Source organism: Oratosquilla oratoria, chromosome 15 (genome assembly GCF_046742065.1).
Source record: "Oratosquilla oratoria isolate Oo_2021 chromosome 15, ASM4674206v1, whole genome shotgun sequence".
NCBI lineage: Eukaryota > Metazoa > Arthropoda > Malacostraca > Stomatopoda > Squillidae > Oratosquilla > Oratosquilla oratoria.
In genome coordinates, this window is record NC_134791.1 from 38,296,134 (window position 1) to 38,317,870 (window position 21,737).

A 21,737-nucleotide genomic window follows, 5' to 3' on the forward strand; every position below is an offset into this window, starting at 1 on the left:
GGGCGAGCCTGATTTGGGGGACGTCTGTCCTTAAAAGGAATGTAAGTTTGAATCATCTTAGTGAGCGTATTTTGAAATATTTCCCACATCTGATCTACAGGTCTTTCGTTTAATTTTGCCTCCCAATCTGTAAGCTGAAGCTCCTGACGTAGTTCTATGAACTGAGCTTTACTGAAATCGGGTATTTTAGAAACACAAGTATCTATTCTAAAATTGTTTAGGAGTTTGAATCTAACTAGGTTGTGATCGCTATTTGCAACAGATTCACCGACTACTACATCAGTTACCATGCTTTTGCGGCTAGTGATCAAAAGATCGAGTAAGTTTCCATATCTTGTGGGCTCTTTTACATGCTGAATTAAGTAATTGTCACCAAGAAAATCAAACAAGCGACTACCTATATGGTCATGTTCAAGGGTCATCCAATCAATGTCAGTAAAATTGAAATCACCCATTATCAATAAATCCCGGTTGCAGAAACTAGACAGTTCTTGAAATAACAGTTTGTCGTCTGCTAATGATAATGTCTTTGGCCTATATATTACACCTATATTCATTTTTTGTCCATTTGTTTGGGTTGACTCAACCCACAAACTATCATATGCATCCTGTTTCACTTTCTCTAAAACACAAGCATGAACATTGTTTTTAACGTACAATAGAACACCCCCACCTTTCTTGTGGTTTCTATCCTGATGAAAGTGTTTAAATCCCGCAATATTAAATTCAGCTTCGAACTCTTTACCATTTAACCATGTCTCAGTTATTCCTATCATATCGAGATTTTCGCTTTTGACATACGCCTGTATTTCTTGAAATTTGTTTCTAATACTACGAGCATTAAAGTACATGGTTTTAAGAAACTCGTGATTATTTCTTTTTGACACATTTTGAATTCCAATATCATATCTTACATTATCATTTTGTTTTTCATTTATACCTTGCTCTATATTATTATTTGGTCCTTCATTGACGTTCAATGCCTCATTAACATTTCTCCTATCAAAATTAACATTTCCCCCATCACAGACATCTGGTCGATCACGGTCATCCGATCTCTTTTGTACATTTTGTCCCCCTACGTCACCGTGATTCACGCCGGCCTCCCGTCATTCAGTGACATTATGTCCGGCATCCCTTTCTAAAATTATATTTTGTCCTCCAGTGACATTGTATCGTACCGTGATATTTTTACCTCCATTATAATTACATCCCATCGTGATCTTTTGTCTTCCACTGTCATTACATCCTATCATGATGTTTTGGCCTTCATTGACATTCTGTCCGGTATCCCTTCCTAAAATTATATTTTGTCCTTCACTGACATTATATCCTACCGTGATATTTTCTCCTCCATTATCATTACATCCTATCGTGATATTTTGTTCTCCACTATCATTACTTCCCATCGTGATCTTTTGTCCTCCACTGTCATTACATCCCATTGTGACATTTTGTCCTATGACATTACATCCTAATGTGACATTTCGTCCTCTAGCGACATTATATCCACTGTCATTACATCCTATCATGATATTTTGGCCTTCATGGACATTCTGTCCGGTATCCCTTCCTAAAATTATATTTTGTCCTTCACTGACATTATATCCTACCGTGATATTTTCTCCTCCATTATCATTACATCCTATCGTGATATTTTGTTCTCCACTATCAATACTTCCCATCGTGATCTTTTGTCCTCCACTGTCATTACATCCCATTGTGACATTTTGTCCTATGACATTACATCCTAATGTGACATTTCGTCCTCTAGCGACATTATATCCTAAAGTTATATTTTGTCCTATACTGGCACATTGTTCTACATTAGTGCTATACTCTACACTGTTTTCCCAAGTACATTCTATTTCCCCTTCCCTTTGGGCTTCTACCCTAAAAAAGGAGCTAATTCATTACAAACTCCCACAATGAGGTTTGTAAGAACATCTTTGCCTCTGCGGGTAAGGTGGATCCCATCAGAAGCGTAAAGGTCATGGCGCCTAGAAAAGAGATACCAAGGATCAAGAAAGTGGTATCCCAATTGTGTACACAACTGCGATATCCTATCATTGATCCCTATGGCTCTACTGTTGTTGTTGTTGTCGTTCCCTAGACTGTCTGTCCGAGCAGTCCCGTCTCCCCAAGGAAGGCCACAGCCGAAACTGGGTTTTCCCACAAATCCTTTATAGAGTGTATGTTGTGTTGTTTGCGTGCATGATTGTGTATAATGCAGTCTTCCATTATGTGTTGTATGGTATGGGGTGAAGTGTTACATCCTGGGCAGCTGTTCACAACACGGTCGTCCAGCCTCTTCTGGTAGCTTAGAAGTGCTGGGTGGTAACCGCATCGCAGTCTGGCCAAGTGGACTCTGTCCTTTCGTGGGAGAGAGGATTCAGAAGGGTGGATATCAGGGGGTCTGGCATGCAGCAGTGTGTTGTCTTTCAGTGTGTTAATGGAGCGGTGAGTGATATGATTATGAATATGTTTCCGGAGGCTGGTATTTGGTGGTTGTGGAGGAAGAGAAGAGAGTATCTGTGCGTAATAAAGGTCTTTGGGTGTAGCTTTAATGTTTCTTGGTGTGTGTGGGTGTTCTGCTATGTAGTGTAGCGGGTGTGATGTGTTTGTGGTGGCTGCAGCAAGTGTTTGTGTGCCTCTCATGTCGAGGTGGTCCTTGACTTTGAGGACTTTTGTTTCATGGTGTAAATGGTCTGTAGGTGATGTATTTGTGCAGCCTGTAATTGTTTTTAGGGCTTTGTTTTGTATGATTTGAAGGGTGTTGTGGTGTGTCTCACTGAGATTAGGAGCCCATGCAGGACTCGCATAATTCATCACTGAGCGTATGCATTGTTTGTATATTGTTATATTAGTTTCTTTGTTTTGTCCAAATGTTGTTCCAGTGATTGACTTAAGTGCATTAAGTCTAGGTGTGCATTTGTTTTTTATGTTTTATGGCTCTACTGTTCCAACACGAGCCTGCGTAGATCCTCGGGAGGATCCCACAGACTACGTGACGGCTCCCACGTTCCTTCATCTCCTGAAGGAGGACCTTGTAATTCCGAACAAGCTCCTCTGATCTCACCCTACCTAGATCAAATTTGTGGTATATGATCTTCCCTGTCTAAATCCAAATTGTCTCTGATTTAGTATATTGTTCTCCAGATGGTTTATCCATCTACTTTTTATAACTTTTTCACAAATGTTGGCTACCATGCTTGTAAAGGAAACCATTCTGTAATTTTTTGGGTCTTCCTTATTTCCTCTTATATAAATTGGTACAATGTCAGCATTTTTCCAGTCTTGTGGTATTTTTCCTTCTTTGAGTGAACAACCTAATATGTTATATATCTTGTCTGTTAGTTCTTCTTTACATTCTTTTAATATCCAGTTTGCTATTCCATCCAGGTTGTGCGATTTCCTGACATCAAGTTTCATTATATGGTCCATTATTTCTTTCCGTGCTACTATTATTTCCCTCATTGTGGTGGTGATTTCACTTCTCTCCCTTCATCCTGAAGTTGTACATTTTCTCTAGTGAAAACCAACTTGAAGTGTTTGCTCATGACTTCAGGCATTTCTGTATCTTCTGTGTATTCCATATTCCCATGGCGTAGTTTCACTGTTTCCTGTGTGATTCACCAAGGTCTTGGATCACGTGTTATACTCATGATCAACAGCTATTTCCCTCCCAGAAGAGAGATCAGAGCTCATACATGACCAATCTATGGGTAATGCTGTGACCTTACATTCACACTCACCCCCAACTCACCCCGCTCATGAGAGTTGGAGTAACGACTCACAGTGCAGCGATATTGAAATTATTTCAGCCCTGGATGGGATTTGAACACAGACCATTGTAGTGGTGGCCATGATCGCTACCACTTTGTTTGTATATTTGCATAAGCATGACATCATTTAAGGAATACATTAAGGTTGTTCAAGCCCTTCCACACATTCAAATCAAGGTTCATGCAGAATGTCACTCCATTTCTTTCTGCTCTCACACCTCCATTAGATTAATAATGTTGGTGTTCTCACCAGATGTGCAAAATGTACCACTCTACATTTGGTACATTTTGTACTTACAACTACTTATATTTATACATTTAAAATTAGTATATAATGTTAATTTACCTTAGTCACATAAATGTATACATACAACTATGATATTATTTTCATAATCACTCAAAGACATGACAGTTGGGTCCTCAGAACCTTCATTATAAGGGAGACCAAGATGATGTTAACAGTTTGGAAGACACTAGTGCAGCCTGTTATAGACTACTGCAACAAGCTGTGGTGGCCTCACAAGAGGAGTGACATATAGCATCTGGAGGCAGTGCAGAAGTCCTTCACCAGAAAAATTTTCAGGACTGCGAGACCTGAATTACTGGGACCACCTTAAGGAGCTGGGGCTGTACTCAGAGCAAAGAAGATGTGACAGGTGCTGAGCCATCTACATTTGGAAAGTTCTAGAACAACAGGTACATGACCCTACAGCTTCAGACCTCTTATAGCTCACCACCAGCAAGCAGACTGAATGCAGGTATACAAGAAGGAGCCTGCCATTCAGTACCCCTACAAGGATAAAGACCCTCTTTGTGTCCAGTCTGACACGTGATAGGCCAAAAGTTTTTACTGCTCTGCCCAATGAAGTGAGGGGCATCACTGGCTGCTTGGTAGACAAGTTTAAAGCTGGCCTGAACAAGTTTCTGTGGATGGTACCAAATGAATCCCCAGTGCTGGGCTACACCAGTTGATGTAGGACCTGCAACCACTTACCAGATTAAGTGGACCTAATGGACAGGGATATCAGTTCTGGCAGTAGTGGTGGACCACCAAGACTGTGAGGACAACCTTAAGACATTATCAAATACCAAAAATATCAGAAAGTGCCACATGTAGGAGGGGAGGAAGAAGGTTGCTCTAATAGAACATAATGTAACAGATCTCTACCATAACCTTCTGTAGTGGCTGAACATGGCAGATTGTATACATTGTAGCAGCTGTACTTTCATCTCAATTTACCATATCATCTCTTAGGATTTAACACAGTGTGGAAAAACTTATCTCTCATATCCTTCAGAGATGTCTTTTAAGTTGTGTACATGACTTGATGCCCTCCTGTTACAAACCAAGAGGTCTCTGTCAACTTTGTTAATTTATTTCAGTGATCTGACTATGGTAATCAAGTTCTTATTCACTCTTTGATCCTACAAGGGTGAGAATCATTTTGATTGTTGCTATTTGTATTTTCAAGTTCTTGAGTATATCTTTTATTTTGTGTGGGGACCATACTACAATTATATACTGTATCTTGGACAACCTTGGGTTTTTATGATTTGTACCATCATCTTTTTATCTATGTAGTGAAAGGTGAAAGGTCACCTTTATGTACTTCAGCAATTTGTATATCAGGGTGTCCCTTAACACCTGGGATTTTTCTCCTTTTTTTTTTCTTTAATTGACTCACTTCCCCTTGATTTTTTAAGCTAATACCTTGCGTTTTTTGACACTGGAATTAATTTTCCAAGTATAGTATCTAAAACTTTACAATAACTTACAGTCCATATCTCTCATTCTTTTGACCTTTTGTGTCATCTGGAAATGTGTTTTGATAACTTGTACCATCCATTATGTCATTTACTTAGGAAACATAATAGGAACAAGTACTGACCATTGTGGGACTCGGCTGGTCACTGCCTTCCATCTTGAGATTTTAGCTTTCACTACTACCCTAATGTACCTGCCCTCTAGGAAACCTTTCATCAGCTTAAGTCCTCCAAAATATTCAAATAGCCAAAGTATGATTGTAAGGGACTTTGTTGAAGATCTTCACTTCAACTTGGTACACAATCCATCCAGCCCTCAGGTACAGTGGACCCCTGCCTATCAGTGACTCGCCGTTCATGACCCTGCATATCTCTGACTTTTATTATAGAACCTACCTATTGAGTATTTGCAGTTATGCCTATCTGTGATGCCTACACATCTTGGCATTAGTACTTAAAATCTTGATTTTCCCCTCTTAATTTAAGTCTTAAAAATGATCCAATTTATAAATACATATATTGAATAAAAAATAAAATAGCAATATACATTACATAAACTAATATTACATGCCCTAGGTAGGAGACTTCATTCTGGAAGAAGTGACACTTCTCCAGCATCAAAGAGAGGCCTGCCTCCTGTGATCTCTGAAGGACATCCTCAAGGTTGTTGAGGTGGTTGTCCCAAGTGGTTCCCAGAACAATGATATTGTCCATGTATATCATCGCACTAATCCCTGACAGCCCTGCTAGTACCTGATTCATCACCTGCTGAAATCATGATGGGGCGTCTTTCAATCCAAAGGGAAGAGATGTGAACTCATAGTGCCCTTCATGTGTTGAGAATGCAGTTTTCTCACAGCTGCTCTCTACTAGCGGGATCTGGAGATACCGTGATTTAAGATCCAATAGAGAAAATATGATGCTGGTGCTGAGACTGTAACATCAAGTTGATGTCGGAGAGTGGGACCTATTATCTACTACATCTTTGTTTAGTGCTCGAAAGTTGAGACAGTTGAATCATTTTGTTCTTCTTTAGGATGGGGATGACAGGAGCATTGTATGGGGATTGGGATGGGTGGATGATCCCCTTATGAAGCATGTCTCCAATGAGTTTCTGGATTTCCTCTCGGAATTTCTCAGGAATGGGGTAAGATTTGCAGTATACAGGCAGTCCAATGGTCCTAATTTCATGGAAAAAGTGAGGCATAACCGTTAGTAGATCCCTGGTAAAGCAAAAACTCGAAGCTAGACTCTCCTTGCTATTTGGGATGGGGGAAAATTTCCTTACTTCCCATCATTGCTTGTCACCTCGTAATGTATCCACTTTCTCGGTCGCTTGCACCGTTCCCACTAATATGTCTGTTCCGCCGTCTACCAATGTGATCTCCTATAGGAGGTTAAGTTCCCCAGCCATGTGGTCTTTCTGGATCTCAAGGGCATCAGGTCCCAAGTTCAGGAACGGGACTTTGCACCAAACCTTTCCTTCTGTTCTGTGCAGCTCCACTACTCCCAGGCTGGCACCCTCAGCATATGCACATGCCATGAACAATGCCAAGATTGCTTGACCTGTGGGAGTGAGCTTGTCTGCTCTCTGTGAGACCAATCCTAGTGTTCCCCCCGAGAGACCCAGTACCCATTAAGCCTTGATAGTTCTAACTGGGAACGTGGCTACCTCGCTTACCCCCTGATGACTGCCTCTCCTCACCCAAGGCGAGCATTGGTGTTGCTGAAGCACTTGTCCCTGCAAAGATTACTGGAATATCCTTGCCGTCAACTTTGAATGTTAAAAGACGGAATGTTAAACTCACCCTGTGGGCCAATATCTAAGCCTAAAATCAACTTAGCGGGAAGACCCTCAGCAGGGATGACAAAGAATGTGTGTGTAAACTGGAAACCTGCTAGACCAAACCTTACAGTAAACTTGCCAAGGTTGAGCATCTCTGAACCATCCACTACTATGATTCTGGTGGTACCCACCTGTAAACCTTCTGCATCAAGGGGCAGGACACTCTTATGAATTAGAGGTACTGCATATAGATGAAAAAAAAGGGCTGTTTTTGATTAAAAAAAAAAAAAAACACTTTTTATATATATATATATATATATATATATATATATATATATATATATATATATATATATATATATTGGAAGTAGGCCGTTAATGCATGCGTTGTTAAAGTCAACAGCTGAGATAGCATTATTCTGTTTATAGAATATCTTTTCTATGTTACGCACTAATGTGCGGTCGTCTGGATGCAGATTTCTGAGTAGAGTACTGAAGTCCATGGTGTTTTCCTCTAGACGTCTTTCGGCTCTAATTAGCCATCTTCAGGAAGTGTTGTCTGGTTGAATTGTTGACAGAGAATGACGCAGTTTGATTGTGTGGCGGTATATATCGGCGGAGAGCGGAGTGCCCAAACGTCCGCCCGCCAATCAGCGCGCGGGGTGCATCCTCTGTCTTCTCGTTGGTAACGACGTTTCAGGTTGCTGCTGTATATTAATAGCGGGTTTTTGATTGTAAATTAGCACCGCAGTCGCCTAAATTCTCGGTACATTGGCATCACCACTACAACACTGTCTAAGAGAATTTCAGCACATCTGCAGGACGGCGCCATAAGAAGACACTACTTGTACGAGCATGGACTAACACTTAAGAGACACCATATGGAAGGCACCACCACCATCATTGAAAGAAACAATGACACCAGAAGACTAAAGATGACAGAAGCGGTGCTAATTTACAATCAAAAACCCACTATTAATATACAGCAGCAACCTGAAACGTCGTTACCAACGAGAAGACAGAGGATGCACCCCGCGCGCTGATTGGCGGGCGGACGTTTGGGCACTCCGCTCTCCGCCGATATATACCGCCACACGATCAAACTGCGTCATTCTCTGTCAACAATTCAACCAGACAACACCACCTGAAGATGGCTAATTAGAGCTGAAAGACGTCTAGAGGAAAACACCATGGACTTCAGTACTCTACTCAGAAATCTGCATCCAGACGACCGCACATTAGTGCGTAACATAGAAAAGATATTTTATAAACAGAATAATGCTATCTCAGCTGTTGACTTTAACAACGCATGCAATATATATATATATATATATATATATATGTGTATATATATATATATATATATATATATATATATATATATATGTGCAAAGTAGACCACTTGGAAAAAAGAAACTAACGAAGCAGAGCGCTTTCGTATATTACATCTTCAGTGCAGCACTTGTTGCACTGAAGATGTAATATACGAAAGCGCTCTGCTTCGTTAGTTTCTTTTTTCCAAGTGGTCTACTTTGCATAAGTGAACACACGTACCCGTGTTCTTATTAGCATATATGTATATATATATATATATATATATATATATATAAACCTTGACAAAAAAAAAATTGATTTTTTTTTTCAGGCCCATAGACCTTGATTAATTTGTGCATACTTTATTGTATATCCTATTTTATGTGTATGTTTAACCATTCATGACAAGGAAATTTGGAGTGTTTAATCTTTGAAGATTATACTAAGAGTAAATTTTGTAAGGTAGCCATATTGGCCCATATACAGTGCTCGACAAGGAGGTATGAACGGTTAGCGAGAATGAGTGATGAGGAGAATGAATGAGTCATAAATCAATAAACAAAAGCTCACTTCGTACCTCTAATACTTTCATGGGTGGCCTTTACTTGCAATGATCTCACGAAGGCGGTTTGGAATGGAAGTTACGTATTTGGCAAGATGTGCAGGGGTTATACTAGCCCAGGATTGGCGAATAGCTGCCTCGAGCTTGGGCACAGAGCTCGTATCTTTACCCTGTTGGTCTTGTTGAATGTGGTTCCACAGGTTTTCTACTGGGTTTATATCAAGACTATTGCCTGGCCAGTCTGCTATGTAAGGTATATGACAGTCTTTAAGCCACTGAGTAACACTATGAGCAGTGTGGGCTGGGGCGTGATCTTGTTGAAAGATGTTAGCACCTGAGCTATTAAGAGAATCCGCCAGGTGGTCATTTAAGAGTTGATAATAAACATATTGGTTCACTTTTACATTTTTCGGTAGTACAACAAGGCTCCCAAGTCCTCTTCCACTAAAACTTCCCCATACCATGAGAGAATCAGGGTGTTTAACTGTTTGTTGAACGTACCGGGGGGTCAAGAGGGTCGCTACCCACATGGCGATACACGTTTCCACCCCTATTGCCAGTCACAGTAAAGGTGGACTCATCAGTCCAGAGAATATCCAGCCACTTGTCATCATCCCACTCGACCCTACGGCACCTTTGGTTAAGAGTGAGAAGAGGCTTCTTCACCAGGCGGTGGCTTCTGTACCCAAGGTCGTGAATGCGGCGGTTAACTGTTCGCACACTAACCTTCCCAAAGAGTCCTGGGTTACTTTCTTTTATTTTTCTGGCGGTAATACATGGATTATGCTCTAACTGTCTCTTGATAACATTAGTAGCACGAGGGGATGTCTTTTTGCGGTACCTTTTCCTTGGTTTGTAACCGGGTGTGTCACAGCCACCATCCTTCTTAAAAATGGCAACCCACTTGCACACAGACGTCTTGCCAACCCCAACCTGCTCTATTATTTCCTTTGTTTGGTGACCAGATTTATGTAAAGCTATGATCTGGGTTATTGTCTCTTGTGATAAATACTTGCTCTTGCCCATATTAAGGCTAGAAAGCACCTCTGTCTGCAAAAAACACTGACCGCCTAGGTGGCATCACCAGAACACTCACAGAACAAAAAGCCTCCCCACGAAGGCCAAGAGAACATAAGAACATAAGAATAAAGGAGACTGCAAGAGACCATAAGGCCTATACTAGGCACCTGTATCCATCACCACCTGTCATCCCCATCCATAAAGTTATCTAATCGTTTCTTAAAACAACTGATAGTTTCAGCGCTTACTACATGGTTACTAAGTTTATTCCATTCATCAACCACCCTATTAGTAAACCAATTCTTGCCTATTTCCTTCTTAAATCTAAATTTGTCCAGTTTATACCCATTACTGTGAGTCCTGCCCTGTTTTTTTATTATGATGACCTTGTTTGCATCACCCTTATTATAGCCATTGATCCACTTGAACACTTCTATTAGATCACCCTGCACTCTGCGTCTTTCCAGAGTGTGTAAGTTTAGGTGCCTAAGCCTCTCTTTGTAAGGCAAATTTCAGAGTCCATTTATCATTTTGGTCATTCTTCTCTGTATTGATTCTGGTGAATTGATGTCCATTCTGTAGGACAGAGACCAAAACTGTACCGCATAGTCAAGGATGGGTCTAACTATCACTAGATAGAGTTTAATAATTACCTCTGCACTTCTATTCGTTACCGTCCTAGCAATGAAACCTAATGCTCTGTTAGCTTTATTCCTGGCGCTAATGCACTGCTTCCTGGTTTTAAGGTCCGGACTCACCAGAACTCCCCAGTCCCTCTCGCACTCAGACTTTCTAAAAACGTGTTACCTAAGATGTATCTATTTGCGGGGTTGTGTAGCCCTATGTTTAACACGCTACACCTAGAGATATTGAAGTTCATTTGCCATTTCACCGACCATGTGAACAATTTATTAAGATCATCCTCAAGAGGCAACTGAGGGATGATTGATAGCATGCATCATAAACCCTACCTTTAGGTCCACCCACTTGTCCGTTCGCACTTCCTTGTCCATATCATTTACCCCCCTGCTAGGGTCTTACCATTTGGTACAAAGAAGTACAAATGGTGGCGGCCCTGTCCGTACTTTCTTGTCAAATACTGTACAGTATCTACACTTGTTGCAGCATCTGAGTCCTGACTAAAAAGGTCAATTACTTGTTATTTTTATACTGTGTCTGATGTCTCTTTGGATAAGGTAGATACGCATATGTGGAGGGATGAATCAAGTACTTACACCTGTTTATATATACTTGATATTTAATATCTGAACAAATTTGAACATGTAAAAAAAAAAAAAAAATTAACTTGCGATTAAAAAAAAACTTTTTTATTTTTTTTTTTTGCATCACTAGTAATGCAGCCCCCATGTCAAGGAGAGCACAAACTGTCTGGATGGCGTTTGACCCAAACAACTGAACTGCCACCATGGCCAACCTACCCCAGCACTATGAGCGCTGGAAAAATGTACGTGGACAATTTCCATGTGCTTTCTTGGCATGGCAGTTACCTTGAGTTGGACTTCCCTCTGTGTGAGAAGTTTTTTGACTGGCTACCACTAATAGGAAAGCTAGACTGGCCTTCGTTTCTCACATGACCTGTGCAGCCGCAGGCATGGCAAGGCATGCTTGTCTGGCCATGTGGGTGAAAATAGCACGCTTCGGTAGAGTGGCCCAGTTTCCTACACTGGGTGCAGTAGGGATGCCACCTGTTTTGGATACCATCCCATGGTTCTGTTTCCATGTGTTTCTGTGTCCTCTGGCCCTGTGAAGAATGTATATATCTTCCTCTTGAAGTGTTGTCTCTGTCTCTTGTGAATGGTGAGTCTAGAAAAAATCTGTATGCCTGTTGAATGTAGAGATGGAATGGCTTGGTGTCATAACAGGTGATTGTGAGATGTTGCTCATGGCAGGGTATATTGTCAAGGCTGAGTACCTGTTGCCGGAATATTTGGTCTTTATGGGTAAGTTATGTTGTTGTGCATAGTCTATGGGAGCATGGAGAACTGCCGAAATGGACGCTTCCCCCTTGCAAGTGAGGACCCTTATGAATTGCTTGGGCATGGTTGCCTTTGATTTATTGATGGCAACATAAATGGTATGCTCTTCCTTGTTGGGCTAGTAAACCACATACAACGCGACGATATCATCCAGGCGCAGTGTGTATGAGGTGAGCGTTTCAGAACTCTTCATCACAGCAGTGTCTAAATGGCCACTAATGCTATCAGCCGAAGCTGGTGAGTAAAAGAATTTCTTGATTGCTGCCTTAAAATTATTCCAATTGTTGGGATGCTTACCCCTGAACTAACCTAGCTGGCATCGCTGCATTGCCCGCCAATTTTTGTTGGACAACACTGATCTTGTCAGTGTTGCTCACCTCTGGACTCCACCTTTCTTCCAAGAGACTGAGCCAAGTTTGAACATTGTAGCATGCTGGCTGCCCATCCATCGGGTGTCGAGTTACCCCCCTGTCAAAATCAACTATGGAATGTCTGCTGTAGCCTGCAGTGCCTTGGACTGATGACTTGCATGGCCAGTCTCTTTAGGCTTATTTTGTCTGCTAGTTGAAATGTTATTAAAAACAGAAATTGTTTCTTTTGTGTTCACACATAACCATTCTAAACTGGGTTTAGAATGGGTACATGTGTAGAGTGTATTGCCTCTAACCACTGCCACTGCCACTGTGGTAAAGTGGTACTGAGGGTGAGGCTAAATACAAACACAGGGGCTCTGTGTCTCCTTTATTTGTGACTAATAGTTGTGGTGGAGCAAATGGGAAAAACTAAATACCTTACTTGTGGAAAGGACGTGCTGTGCTCGTGGTGTGTGACTTGTCCCTTTAGGGGTCATTGCTTATCAGAATGGTGCCTCCAACCCAAACGACCCTCTGCTTGCTGGGCTGCCCAGCCAATCATCTCCCAGAACAGCAGCCACATCACCCAGCCTGCATAGTGTGGGGGCGGAGCAAACCTGGCTTAGAGCACACTTGGCTGCTTGGCGGGCAACTGTGGTCCATGTTGCATACACATAGGAAAACGGGGACAAAGCCTGCATAGTGTACACATGGTGAAACAGAGGAACAAAGCCCATGTCAGCTCACCACAGGGTGGTTGATAAGGCTAAAAAATTGACTATGTAGTGGTATCCAGGAGAAAAGTAGGAAGAGTTCTGGATGTCCATAATCTTAGGGGAGAGAGTGGAGGATATCAGATAATTTTTTGGTAGAAGGTAAATTGAGAGGGGTGGATAGATGGAGAAGGAGGAAAAGGGGAGAAGGTAAGGAGGTGCTTGAAGTAAATTGTTGAAATGAGAAGAAAAAAGGGCGGGAGTACAAGGAGAAGCTGAGAGAAGTGTGGGAGGTGGTGAAGGATAGAGTAGAGGTAGGAGTTGAGGAGGAATGGGGGTGTTTCAAGGAGAGAGTAACAAGGTATGCAAAGATAGTGTGTGGAATAAGGAGAATGGGAGGGAACAGAAGGAAAGATAGTGGTGGAATGATGAAATGAAGAAGGTTGTAGAAGAGAAGTATTCACAGACTGGTTGCAAAGTAGGATGAGAAAAACATATGAGAAGTACAAAGAAGAAAGAAGAGAAGCAGTACATAATATAAAGGAAGGAAGATGTGAAATTGGGGAGGAGTCTGTCAGAAAATATTGAAAGTAATAAAAATATGTTTTGGAAGGAATTTAAAAGAAGGGGAGGTGAATTAAGTAGAGAAGAAAAGATAAAAGGTATAGATGGAGAGATGATAACAGAAGAGGTAAAGGGGATATGGGCAGAGTATTTTATGGAGCTGCTAAATGTAGAGGAGGATAGGGAGGGAGTGGTGGTAGCAGTGGGAGGTACCAAGAAAATGACCATGTTGGGTGAGGAAAATGGAGGAGAAATAAGAAAAGATTAGGTGCAAGCAGTTATTAAAATGATGAGAGCAGGTAAGTCACCTGGGTTAGTTGGGTGTCACATGGAGTGTCTGAAGAAGGGAGGTATAGTAATTGGACTGGCTAGTGAAGTTGTTTAATGTGTGTCTAGAGTGCAAAAGGACTAGAGGAGTGCCTGTATAGTTCCACTTTACAAGGGAAAAGGGGACAAGTGTGAGTGTAGTAGTTTCAGAGGGATCAGTTTGTTGAGTGTAGTTGAGAAGGCTTATGGGAAGGGTTTTAATTGAGAGGATTAGGAGGGGAAGAGAGGGGGTAATTGGTGAGGAACAGTGTGAGTTTAGAGGTAGAGGTTGTGTGGATCATATGTGAGAAAGCTTTAGGAAAAGGTAAGGATGTTTTTTTGGACCTTTATGGATTTGGAAAAGGCTTATAACAGGAAGGCATTGTGGGAGGTTTTGCAGGTATTTTGGGCTCAGGGGAAAGTTGAGTTTTTACTAGAGTAGTAGAGCCTGTGTTAGAATTAGAAATGGAGAGAGCAAGTGGTTTGAGGTAAAGGTGGGATTCCATTAGGGATGTGTCATGTCACCATGGCTGTTCAATGTGTATATGGATGGGGTAGTGTTGGTGGTAAATGTGAGGATAATAGGGAGAGGACTGAAGATTGTGAAAGAAAATGGGGAAAAGTGGAAGGTGAGCTAGTTGTTTGCTGACAACACTGAGCTTGTTACAGGATTAGAGTGGGAATTAAGGGACTTAGTGACAGATTTTGAGAAAGTATGCAATAGGAGAAAGTTGAAGGTAAATGTGGGTGAAAGTAAGGTGATGAGATGTAAAAGGGGAGAGGATGACAGCAATTTGGAAGTAAGTCTTAATGGAGAGAGGCTGGAGGAAGTGGATAGCAGGAAAGGGAGGAGTGGAGATAGAGGTAAGTTGTAGATTGAGAAAAGTAAATGCCTTGGTGTATTAAAAAATGTCATACGAAATAGGCAACTGGAAATGGATGCAAAGAGATTATATGAAGGGGTGGTTATGCTGACGGCACAGTATTGGGCAAAGACATGGAATTTAATAAAGGCAGAGAGGAAAAGTTTAAATGTGTTTGAGATGAAATGCCTGAGAAGTATGGTAGGGGTTACAAGGTTGGATAGAATGAAAAACAAGGAGAGTTGGTGGGAAAAGGAGATGGGAGATAGGGTTGAGGAAAGAGTATTGGGATTGTTTGGATGCATGGAAAGAATGAGTGAAGAAATATTAGTAAAAGAAGTGTGGAAGGCAGAGATGGATGGAGTGAACATGAGAGAGTAACCATGGATGAAATGGATGGATGGGGTGAAAGGGGCATTGAGGAAGAGGGGGATATCTGTAGAGTAAGGAAGGGAGAGGACAAGATAGGGGTGAGTGGAGAATGGCTGTGTATAGATGATACTGTGATGCAAGGAAGGGAGTAGGTGGGGGATGGGGGTTTAGGGAATGGTTATATGTGAATGATATTTTGATACAGCCCAAAGGGATTTCTCCCCTATCTTCTCTTTTTCTGCATGACGGGATGAAGAAGGAGGGGTTGCTGATTAAGTGAAGTGACCTTGCTGTGGATGCATTGTCTTATTACATTACTTCTGACCCTGGACAATGGGCGAGATGCAGAGATGACTCATCATCCATGAAGAGATAAGATGAGAGGGAGGAAAGGGTGGTGGATGGGAGTGCACTGGATAGGGATGAAATGGGTGGGGGTGGTTATTATGCTTTTTGACTTTGGCTTCCTGGTTACAAGGAAAAAGCCCTTGGTATATAGATAGATCTGAGGCTGGATACTCATGACTACAGTATTGTATTTCATAAAAAAATCTTGTAACTTACATTCCTCCCATTGTAACTACTTACCCATTTTCAACATATGGGGGTAACCATTTTCACTGGCAAGTGGACATTGTAGGTCGGTGAGACTTTTAACAGCTCAAGGGAAGATGTGAATTGCAGTGTTTATATCACATAATTTCTTGGAAGCTTATGCTTACAGGAACTCCACCAATGATGAAACATGGTCATCCCTTTGTAACTACATAAAACTCATTCTCAGTGAATGGGAGCAGCCATCTTCACTGGCAAGTGGACATTGTAAGAAGGCAGCTGTTTGTTGCAGTGTTCATATCATGTCCTTTCTTGGATGCTTATTCTTACAGGAACTCCACCGATGATCAAATGTGGTCACCAGTAGGTTGAGTGACTCTCCACTTTGGTTTTATTTTGCAATTTTGATATGAAATATAGTATACACTTCCAGCATCTGTAAGATGATAAGCATTATTATTACTATGGAGTGAGAGTGATTCTTATGTTCTGTATATGTGAATGCAATGAACTGTTATATCCCATTATGTCTCCTAACATTATTTTTATGTTTTGCTGGACCAGAAATAATAATACCTATAGTTATAGCTTCCACAAACACTTTATTGTAAACTATGGTCATTTTTTGGTAGAATTTCAAGGGAAAAGTATTTTCAAATTTACTTATTTTCAAATTGTCCTCATAACCTCATCATTGGTAAAATTTGCTCTTTTTTGCATGCTTTTCTAACATGTGACTTTTCTGTGCTTACATTTAGCAGCTATGAGGAAACATGTCATTAGCTGAAACCCCAGGACAAGCTATGTTCTTGTTAGCTGTAACCAATATTAGCTGATGAGTATGAAGATTGATAGTTGTAAACTCCACGACATATAAGATCGTGGTTACAATGTCCGAGACAGACGTTTGAATACAAGTTGTAACAGACCTTGTAGCCATATTGTAAAATTTAGGTAAACTAGATACAATCTCCACGACCTTGTAAGTTACAATGAGTTTTGAGTGTCCGCCACCTGTTACAGTGAACCTGATGTCATAATAATATTTTAAATCAGAAATGTTTTTACATATAGTCATGATGATTCAACTTCATGAATTAATCTGTATTACTCAAGTGCATTTTAAAGTGCAAGTATATTTTATGAGTAACAATCATGCTCCCAGTTGGCAATGTTTGCCAACTGCTCATGATGTCAGAACTCCTGCTGCTTCTGACCAGAAGGGCATATGTTTCTTGTCTTTAACCCTTTCACTACGGGCCACATCGCACGTCTGGCAGCATTAGTTGCCAAACGTGCGATGTTGCATCATAATACTCGCATTATGAAAAAGAAAGTCACTGCTCTATCGCTCGTTCTCTTTCACCCATGAATTTTGATAACCATAGAAAATATGATGAAGCCAGTTTACAGAGTATGGGGGTCACGCAGGTACGACTATGATAAATATAATCAAGACGCCGACATCGGCATCCTCGTGTACCCACTTGCTCCTCATGACGCCTATGTAGGCGTCACTGTATGGAAGGGGTTAAGGAGCCCAGGCATGGTAGAAACTATTGATCATGGCTGTACAGTTCCAATTTATGTTCATGAAGAGCTGGAGTCCAGGAACCATGGTTGGAAAGAATGCAAACTCAGAATTTGTCATTAGAAGTATATTTTGGTCCATAGTAAAGTTAGATGTATCTTCTTAAACTAAGGAAATTCACTCAAATTTACTCATAGTTTGTTTAAACCTTGTATTATTTTGGCATAATAGAAGTAATAATCTAATGTAATTTCAATCAGGAATGAAATATAGTTGTATAAATATAATGTAACTTTGTTTTTGAATTACAGGAGGAAATCTCTGAAAAAGAACACTTAGGAACATGGAGACAGGAGTAAGTATTACATAATTTTGTGTTGGAAGTAGAGTGAGCCTGGTAGTTATATATAAACTAATTTGGATTAATGTAATTCTAGTAGGTCATCTCTAGCAACATGTACCATATCAGTTGCCTTTCATCTGTTTTACCACAATGATGACTGGTCATCCCTGCATCTTGCCCACTGCCCTGGATCAGAAGCAGCGTTACAAGACACAGCACATCCACAGCAAGGCCGCTTCATTAAATCACAAACCCCCCTTCTGTCCCCTCATGCTGAAAAGGAGAAAATGGAGAAATCCCTTCGGGCTGCTTCAATTTATTTTTCACATATACTCCCCCACCCTCCACCTACTCCCCCTCATGCCTCACAGCATCATCCATACACAACCATTTTCCATTCGCCCCTATCTTCTGTCCTCTCCCATCCTTCCTCAACAGTTATTCCCCTCTTTCCCAATTACCCCATCCATCCATTTCATTCTAGGTCGACCCATAATGTTCACTCCTTCCACTTTTGCCTTCCACACTTCATTTACTAATCTTCCTTAACTCATTCTTTCCTTGTGTCCAAACCATCCCAATACTCTTTCATCAATCCTATCTTCCAACTCCCTTTCCACCCCTGTTCTCCTCCTCACCTCCTCATTTCTCACTCAATCCAGCCTAGTAACCCCTATCATACTTCTCAGACACCTCATGATCACTCCCATGATTCCACCATGTACAGTGCTATCAACACAATCACTTCTTCATACAATTTCCTCTTAGCATCCATTCCCAAATGTCTATTTCTCATTACAATTTTTAATCCACCAAGGCATATACTTGCTTCTCTCAGTCTACATTCTACCTCCACCTCCACTCCTCCCTTTCCTGCCACATTCGCACCCGAGTATCTAAAACCATCCACTTCCTCCAGTCTCTCTCCCTTAATACTCACTTCCAGCCTGCTGCCACTCTCTCCCTTGTACATCTAATCATCTTACCTTTATCCACATTTATCTTCAACTTCCATCTTTTGCACACCTTCCCAAACTCTGTCACTAACTTCCTCAATCCCCCCTCTGATCCTGCTACAAGCACAGTGTTGTCACCAAACAACAACTGGTTTCCCACTTTTCTCCATCTTCTATAACTATCTCCAATCCCTGACCCACACTACCCTTGCATTTACCTCTTGCACCACCCCATCCATGTATAAATTGAACAGCCAAGGCAACATAACACATCCATCATCCAGGAGGTGTCAAGATAAGAGGGTGGAGGGGAATGGAGTATGTTGGGAATGGAATGGGTGTTAGTGGATTTTATGCCTTTGTTTTTTGGCTACCTCCTATGTAAAGGAGAAAAGTCTTTGGAATATGTATTGTATCGAAGTGGAGGAGGAGGAAATATTTAGATATAATTTATTGTATTTATTATCCAGGTTTGTAAAAGAGAGTTATCATTCTAGAATTTTATTTACATAACAAACCCTTTTGTAACAGAATATTTAGTCACAGTTTAAGTATTTAATTTTAATATAACTTAAAAATCAGAAGACAAGAATCATGTGAGATGAAATAACCTCCCCCCACAAAAAAAAAAAAAAAAACACTGTTGTGTAAAAAACTTGTTGGGAGAAAACAAAGCCCATGCACGGGAAACTTAGAAGCGGTAAAAGCCTATTTGGACACACCAACATTTAAAAACCCAAAAGGTGACTTACAAATCTAAACACAAACTCTACAACAATACACGGACATAATGAGAAAAACAAAAGGTGGAGGAAACAGATTAAAAAGGTCACCCATGAGGATAGAATTGACAAAAACCCGAAGACATGCCAATTAAAAAAAAACAAAAGGATGAACCCACAATCCTAACAAAACCTTGCACCAGACATAGGACGTAATGGGAAAAACATAAAGGTGTAGGAAACAGATTAAAAGGGTCACCCACAAGAAAAAAAATTGACAAAAGCCCGAAGATATGCCAATTAAAAAAGAAAACCCAAAAGGATGAACCCACAATCCTAACAAAAACTCGCATCAGACATAGGATGTACAGTCGAACCTCGAAAGCCCGGACCCCGAATGCCCGGACCCTCGTATGACCAGTCGAAATGAACAAAGGGCGGACTTTTCAAGCAAAGTTCCCTATTTGTCTGGTAGGTGGCAGCGACGGCCGTACACATGTACTCAAACCCGGCCCAATCAAGCCGCCACCAGGGCTGCCGTTTCGTAGAATTTTGTATCAAAACGTAGTAAAATAGCGGCATGTAGCAACTGCACAAGGACATGAACATTTTTCTACATATCAGTGGGCTGTTATAAACATTCAAAAACTCAAACTTTTGTTTAAAAATCATAGAACTAGTTATAAGATAATAAATGGAACATCAAAATATGACTTTTATTGGTAATTGTGTTACTTATAAAATATTATACCCCAAAAGATACGTTTTTACGGTGTAGAAAAAAGTTCTACGCTAAAGTTTCAGCTTTCTTTTAGTGATAATAATATAAAAAAAATAATTTTTATATCTTACTGAATATGTTAGGGCATGGGGGCCTTATATGCATTCAAGAATAAAAAACTAGAACCACCATTTTGTCAAAGTTTGACAAGTACATCTTGCTATGAAAGTCTGCACACGCCCGAGAAAAATGTATGCCCCGGTATGGCAACACTCCCATTCTACACGGCAGTGTAGAAAACGCGGCAACCCTGGCCGCCACCACTGTCCCGCGTGCATACATTCCGATATTTACAGTGTACGTAATAAAAAATACAGTACAGTACACTGTATATATATTACATTTACATGCCTGTATTACAGTTATTATTACAGAATTATTAGTATCATAGCATTATTATTACAGTGTTAGAGTATTATTCTTATGTGTTTCTATGCCATATCATACATTACCTATACGTATACCGCTATGAAAATCTACGGTTGTTAGGGCGATATTTTTGATGACCGGATGTTTAGCATGACTGGACCACCCTTCCCCCCAATTAGTCCGGGCTTTCAAGGTTCGACTGTATTTTCTATAAAGACCCACTTACGTGTTTTTAAAACCCTAGGCTGATACATACCTTGTGGGCAAAACGTCTCTGCAAGGAGACAGAATGGCCGGGTCTCGACTCGGGGTTTGACCCTCTCTTTTAAAGGGCTCCCCAATTGACCTGATGGGTCACTGGAGCCAGAGGCTGAAAGGACAAAAAGGAAGTTTTTCCCATCCCACTTAGAATAATACCATAGAAGCCTAATCCACTTACACAACCTTGAATTACACACACAAGGATATTATGCATGTAACAATAAAAACCTTGATACTAGCACAAAAAGTAAAAAGGACAATAAAATGATTAACCGGCAACTTGACATGCATGAAGCACATGTCCAGCCAGTCTCCCAGCGATTGAAAATGTTACCACATGAATACAATTTGAATACAATTAAAAGATTTTTAATACAAAGATTTGAGTACATTGTCACATACTAACATATGGTAACAGAAGATACACAAAAACCAGTAGTTGGAAATCTGGTTACATTACATAAAATAAAGATTGTAAAATACAAAGAAAAAGAAATATAACCAAAAATTTACAACTTGGCAAATCTGCGCTCCAATGCTAACATTCACGGCTACTTGACCTGAGGGCAAGGGCATTAAGGGGGTTGACTCTCATTTTGGTGATTCGCTCGATCGGATTATGCATTTCTGGTCCTCCCAACCTTATCTTTTTATGTAAGACAATGGAAATTTAACACAATGTGCAGGGAAATGGGATGCATCTGTGACAGAAATTTCATTGAAATCCATTAAGAAATGTTTACACAACAGACGATTTACTTGCAATTTTGAGTTATTTTTGAAATAACGTTTATTTTTCCAAAACTATGAGGATAATAAT

At 40.6% G+C, this 21,737-nt stretch overlaps 1 protein-coding gene across 6 annotated transcripts in view; it reads left to right on the forward strand.

The window, feature by feature from the left end:
• LOC143033412 (coiled-coil domain-containing protein 174) overlaps positions 1 to 21,737 on the forward strand; it is a 168,560-nt gene that overhangs the window by 14,170 nt on the left and 132,653 nt on the right. For 3 of the 6 annotated variants that reach the window (XM_076198813.1, XM_076198812.1, XM_076198814.1), the window contains exon 2: positions 17,797 to 17,840. In XM_076198813.1, coding sequence (XP_076054928.1) covers positions 17,829 to 17,840 — 12 coding nt within the window. In that variant the 5' untranslated portion in view covers positions 17,797 to 17,828. Of the gene's footprint in view, positions 1 to 11,584; positions 11,697 to 17,796; positions 17,841 to 21,737 lie in introns of those variants that run through there. The other 3 variants (XM_076198811.1, XM_076198816.1, XM_076198815.1) reach the window with 2 other exon arrangements.